The sequence below is a fragment of the Belonocnema kinseyi genome, chromosome 2 (assembly GCF_010883055.1).
Source record: "Belonocnema kinseyi isolate 2016_QV_RU_SX_M_011 chromosome 2, B_treatae_v1, whole genome shotgun sequence".
NCBI lineage: Eukaryota > Metazoa > Arthropoda > Insecta > Hymenoptera > Cynipidae > Belonocnema > Belonocnema kinseyi.
Window position 1 is genome coordinate 90,493,558 of NC_046658.1, and position 6,273 is coordinate 90,499,830.

The 6,273-nt window shown below is 27.7% G+C and overlaps 1 protein-coding gene across 1 annotated transcript in view; it reads right to left on the bottom strand.

Annotated features, from left to right (window-relative positions):
• The window catches only part of LOC117182895 (probable palmitoyltransferase AKR2), a 13,109-nt gene extending 8,535 nt beyond the window's left edge, over positions 1-4,574 (bottom strand). Inside the window, exons 1-4 of the mRNA XM_033376010.1 lie at positions 4,462-4,574; positions 4,089-4,328; positions 1,663-1,793; positions 1,357-1,586 (exon numbers count right to left, since the gene is read on the bottom strand). Coding sequence (XP_033231901.1) covers positions 1,357-1,586; positions 1,663-1,793; positions 4,089-4,328; positions 4,462-4,574 — 714 coding nt within the window. The remainder of the gene's footprint in view (positions 1-1,356; positions 1,587-1,662; positions 1,794-4,088; positions 4,329-4,461) is intronic.
• Positions 4,575-6,273: the final 1,699 nt, after the last annotated feature.

Below are 6,273 nucleotides of genomic sequence, written 5' to 3' on the forward strand. Positions count from 1 at the left end.
AACTTCCGAAAACGCACTTTTCTGAAGGATTAAAAAAACTTGAAAAGCGATTGACCAAGTGTATAGAGCTCCAAGGAGAATATGTTGAAAAATAAAAAAAAAATTACCCCAAAAAAATTGTTTTTATACTTCATTCTAAGGACTTATTGAACTACCCTCGTATTTAAAAAATATTGTGTCAAAATTCAACGTCCATTATTTTTTGGACGTGTATCATTTAAATGTTATATTCTAACTATCTCACTAGATTATTTTTGAGACCACATTTTTCAAAATTCTTTGTACGGATATTCATAGTATTCAAAAAGTCGAGAAATTGATTCTCATGTATTTTTTCACAAAATCAAAAATTACCATAGTATTTTAAAAATTACAAAAAAACACGAAAATGAACATTTTAATCTAAATAACGGACGATATGAAAAAAAATTAAGAACAGAAAAATGTTGATTTTGAATGCCCTACAAGATTATCATAATAACTGCTTGAGTTTCGGTAGAAAATTCAATTGAAAAAGTCTGGGTGACTGAGGTTAGGGATTTAATTTAGAATTTTAAAAAACAATCAGGCTGCTGCGCTGAGTAGACGGCATCTGTAACTTTTAAATTGTAAATAAAAAAAGTGAAGATTCGCAAATTCAGTTTTGGAAAAAACGGCAGAAGTTGCAATAAAATGTTTAATGACAAAAGTTTTTTTTTAAGAATGTGAATTTTTTTGAACGAGACAATGAAACTACGTGTGTTTTGATATCAATGGATGTTATGAATTGTAATAATATACATTTATGGAAATGATATACAATTTGAGGGACAAACTCGAGTGCGAAGCACGAGATACGTGATGAGAAGGTGTTTGTTAAAGCCGAAGGAGCTTTAGCAAAAGAGAATTCACAATCACCAAATTACTGTTGTCGATGTTTTAACCATTAGTCGCGCGCTCCAGGCGCGCTAAAACTTGCGAGCGACCTTATATGGAAAAGAAAGTTCACTGGTCTTGTTAGGCCTTTGAACGGGTTTCAAAATGTTCCTACTAGAGAATAGAAAGAAGTGAATTCCGATGAGATTATGGATGGTTTTTTTGGGGTTATCAAATGCAGAATAGTACAAAGTTTTTGTTTGTGTGTCGAGAGATGGTCATTTTTTGCCTCAGTAATTAATCTTCTTATAATTTTAGTTTCTCTGAATATTTTGGATGAACATTAATGATATGTAAATCAGTGTTATGTTATATGTTTCTGCGTTAAAAAATTTTATTTTTCCCTCAATAATTGCCTTTTTAATTTAAGAAGAAAAATACATACATAGTTGACAAAGACCTTTTTTATTTTATTTTTAAACATCTTCGTTTTGATCGAACAGCTGGTAGAATGTCCGACATAAGCTCCTCCGCTAGTTCGAAAATAGTAATTTTAGAGCGAGAAGTACGTTTATTGAAATCAATTCCTTTTTCCATTAAAGTAATAACACAATCTCTTTTTCTTCTCAAAATTGCTAATTGCACTGCTGTGAATCCCAAATTGTCTTCTTCATTAATATTGGCACCAAGTTTCAAAAGCAGGCAGAAAATATCGAAAGTAGACATGAAAACTGCAAAATCAATTTTTAATTATTTTATTTGTCAGATAGACTATATATGTGAAAATTAAGTAGTGTTTCTTCTCACCTGATATCATCAATGGTGTTCTTCCGATTTCATCTTTTGAATCTATGATACATGCCCCAGAATTCAAAAGAAATATTACATTTTCTATTCGTTTTCCAATAACAGCATACCACAAACTATTCCACCCTCTTCTATTATTTTAGAATATTCGAAACATCATTCACGGCAAGTAAAATAATAATTCAATCTATATTCGTGAATAGAAAGTAACTTATTTTGTTTGAAAGTATACATATTTCACGCGAAAATCACTTATTAGGGCGGCCAATTAAACTTCAAAACAAATTCTAAACAGTTTTCCGGTTTTCCCGGTCAAAAATTACATTTTTCCTGGCTGAAATTTAAGCTTTTATGATAAGAGTTATTTAACACGAATTGCTTTATTGAATTATGATTTATTTCAGACTTCACAGCCCCAAATGCTCTCTAAGCAGGGCAAATAGGATGGTTTTGAAACCCGAAAAAATAAATTGGCAACGAAAAGTTAACCAAGAAGATCAAAGTACAACTAAAAACAGTTGAATTTTCAACCTAATAAGACGATTCTTTTATAACATACTTTAATTTTTAACCAAGAAAAATAAATTTTCAACCAGAAAAGATCAATTTTTTACCCAGAAGGATGAAATGTCTTTGTAAACTACGAATTTTTAACAGAGCAGTTGATTTTTGACAAAAAAAGATGAATTCTCGCTCAAAAATTGAATTTTTCAAATATAAAAAATTAAATTCCGTTAATAAAAGATTAATTTCTAAGCGAAAAGTAGGACTTTTGAATAAAATGGTCTAATATACAACTAAATAGTCAATTTATAATTTAATTAATTAATTGAACAACAAAAATAGACTCTTTAATTATAAAGAATTCAATTTGAAACAAAAAGACGACTTCTCTACCAATGTATGTATTTTCAATAAAAAAAAGGATAAATTTTCTATCGAAAAAGAATAATGTTCAACAAAATAGTTTAATTTAAAAAAATTCAACCAAACAGAATTTTTAACTAAAAAAAATTAATTCTGAGCCAAAAGTTCTAAAAAAAAAAAATAACTTTCAACCCAACATCATGAACCTCAAACAAAAAAAGATGACTTTTAAGCACAATAGTAAAATTTTCAACTAAATAATGTGAAAAATAGTAGTCGATTTTTCAAATAAAAATAATGAACTTTTATCCAAAAAAGCTGCATTTTCAACCAAAACATATAACTTTTGAACAAAATAGTAGCATTTTTAATAAAACAATAAATTCTTTATTTAACTGTTTATCAAATTAATTAATAAAGGAAACAATAGTATAATTTTTATGAAATTTAATTTACTTTTACCCAAAAAGAAGAGGTTTCTATAAAAAAGGTGAATGTTTAACAAAAACAGGTAAATTTTAGTCCAAAAGAAACAAAAAATATAATAATAGTTTTTTCAATAAAAATTAATTAACTTTCAACCAGAAAGAATTAAATTTTATTGTTCATTTCTATTAATTCAGTTCTCATTCAGACGAAAAAAAAGAGAGAGGGAAATTTTCTTCAAAAAACAGGAGAGTCCAAATTTTTTTCTCGAATTTCCATGCATATCGCCCGGAAATTTTTTCGAATCCACTCAAAAATAAATACATTTTTTGTGGTTGAAAAAATGGTACTTTTTTAGGTGGTCGAAGTTATAAACAATAATAAATTGCTCAAAAAACTATTTATATTAACTTTAAGTCTCAAGTATAAAGGTGCGGATGCACAGAATTGTTTGGACTATTTTAAATAAATTACGCATCTCAAAGGCAAAGGTGGTATTAAAAATCGTATGCCAACATTGCCCAACCCCATTCGGATCTTGAATAATTATTAAGTCACTTCAAGTGAGAAATAGACAAATAATTGGAAATTTCATAAAAGCCCGCAAATTTATATCAATAAGCAAAGTGAACATTATTAACAATAATAAAAAATTCTTTAAACAATTGTTTTTGTTAACTTCATTTAAATATTACTTTACTCTAATTGAAAAATGGGTAAAATGTGGTAAATTTTGAAAAAACCGCGACTTTCTATTTTTATTCTGAAAAGAAAATTGCGAAAAACAATAATAAATTGTTTAAACAATTGATATAAATATACAATTGTCAGGATAAAGTAGTATTATATGCACTAGAAATAATTTGCTTAAAACAGACTTATGGAGGTAATATTTAAAAAGCAATATTTTATTCTTATTCGATGGCTATTTTTTATGAAAATATTGACGATGCTGGATCAAATTTTAAAAAACGTCTTCTTTGCTTATGGACAAAGGTTTTGGATTTTCGATTCCAGCATGATTTACGTTTTTCTCGGTCAGTGATTTTCCTGCTTTTTAAATTCAATTCTTGACATTTTAAAGTAAAATATCCCAATATAAAAATTTTCATATTAACGTTTTTGATGCTCACAAATCTTTTTTCTCGGGATCCGCTCCTTTTTTTAACAAAACTTCAAGAATTTCAATATTCCGAGAATAATAGGAAGCGTGCATGAGAGCAGATTTTCCGCAAGGTTGGGTGGTTGTGGAATCCAAATTCGTAGGAATTTTTTCTATCAATAGAGCCAAAATTTGAGGATCTCCACGATCAATGGTTATAGTTAATGGTGTCTTCAACTCATTGGTTGGATAATGCAAGTCTAGGGATGGGCTAAAAAATATATAAATAATATTCTAATTATATAATTTTTAATAATTAAGAACTTTGTTTCATTTTCTTAATATTTCATATAAATAACCTTATAAATGTGTGTATAGCTTAAAAAAATTGAAGTATTTTTTACTTGCTTAAAATGATATCCCTTATTTTTTGGATTGGCGCAAATTTGAGAAGTCTGATCAGTTCTTCTTCTACTGGTTCTTCAAGAAAAGATTTCTTTGTTACTTGGACTGTCATTGTTTAAAAAATTATTAAAATGTTTGGATTTTATATTCTTACAGGATCTCTTGTACACACCGAAAATAGTAATTGAATCTCTATTCACGAAATTTTTTAATCGATTTTTTCTTTTCACCAACTGCGCATGTGTCAGGAACCATGGTGATCGATCAAATAGTGCTATTGATTTATCTTGCAACACATGTATCAAAATTTCTGCAAAAGTTATTTATAAATTATAAATAAAATAATTTTGTAAATCAGTGTGGTGGTTATTGCTGGAAAAATGCCTGCTCCATTCCCAAATTTTAAAACTGTTTTCCGGTCAAATAAATAAAATAATCTAGTATGGAGCATTCTTGATAGATAAATAACAGCACTCAAGTTTATTTTCTCACTGCAGTAAAAAAATAAGGGCCGTTCAAAAACTATGTCACGCTATTTTAGATCGTTTTTCTACCCCTTCCCTTTTTCATTATGGATCACTACACAAAGTTTTCCTGCCCCCCCCCCCCCCCCCCCCCCCCCCCCCCCCCCCCACACCAACCTTTAGGTAAACAATTTTTCTTCGATTTTATGTTTTGAAAGCTTAAAATAAAACATATCAAACATAAGGTCTTAGTATACTTCGTGGCTTAAAATGCTTTCAAAAGTTTAATTTTCATCGAAAAAGCTTAATTTTCTATTTAAATTCTGCATCTAAATATTTGAATTAATTTAATTAATTTTTAAGAAACAAAAATAGTTTTAATTTTATAACAAACAGTGCGGTGTTTAAAAACTATTCGTTTAACTCTCAAAAAAAGGAGAAATTTTTTTTGAAAACATTAAAATTGTTAACCAAGCAATTATCTGGAAGATAGATGAATTCTTAACTCCGCCTTTTTATAAAAAAATCTATGAATTTTTAACATAGAAAGATGAATTTTCAATCAAATAGATGAATTTAATGAAATAAAATTATCAACCAGACTGTGGCATTTACAATCAAATAGTTTCACTTTTCACCAAAATGGATGAATTTTACACAAAACAGTTGAATTTTTATATAAATAGTTATATTTTTAACCATGAAAGAGGATTTTCACTATCAACCAAGATGATTTTTCTATCTAAGATGCTTTTTTAATGAAGTACATGAATTTTGAACAAGATAATTAAATTTTAAATATAATAGTTTTATTTTTATTTTAATGTTAAATTTCGGATTTATAAAGGTGAATTTTACCACAAAAAAAAAGGAATTTTCTACCTTAGCTGATCAAGAAGACATTCAAATTTTCTTCAAAATATTTCAAGCGAAAGGGGCGAATTTTCCACAAAATAGTTGAATTTTCAACCTAGAAAGATTAATTTTTAACTAAAAGATCCTATTTAAAAAAAGATTAAAACTGCACTCAAAAACAGTTGCATTTTTAAGCAAACAAGACTAGCTTTTTTTGGAACTGTTGAATTTTCCACCCTAAAAGTCGAATTTTCTACATGTAAGTTTATTTTTATCCAAAAAGCTTAGTTTTTATTCAAAAAGGATCACTTGCTTAAGAAATTACATCTGAAATGATTTTTTAGTCAAATAAATGAATTTTTAATCAAATAATTAAATTATCAACAAAGTAGTTGGATTTGGCCATAGAACGAGTTTTCCACAAAATAATTGAATTTTCAACCAATTAGTTAAATTTTCAACATTAAAATATTATTTTTTAACCAAATGATC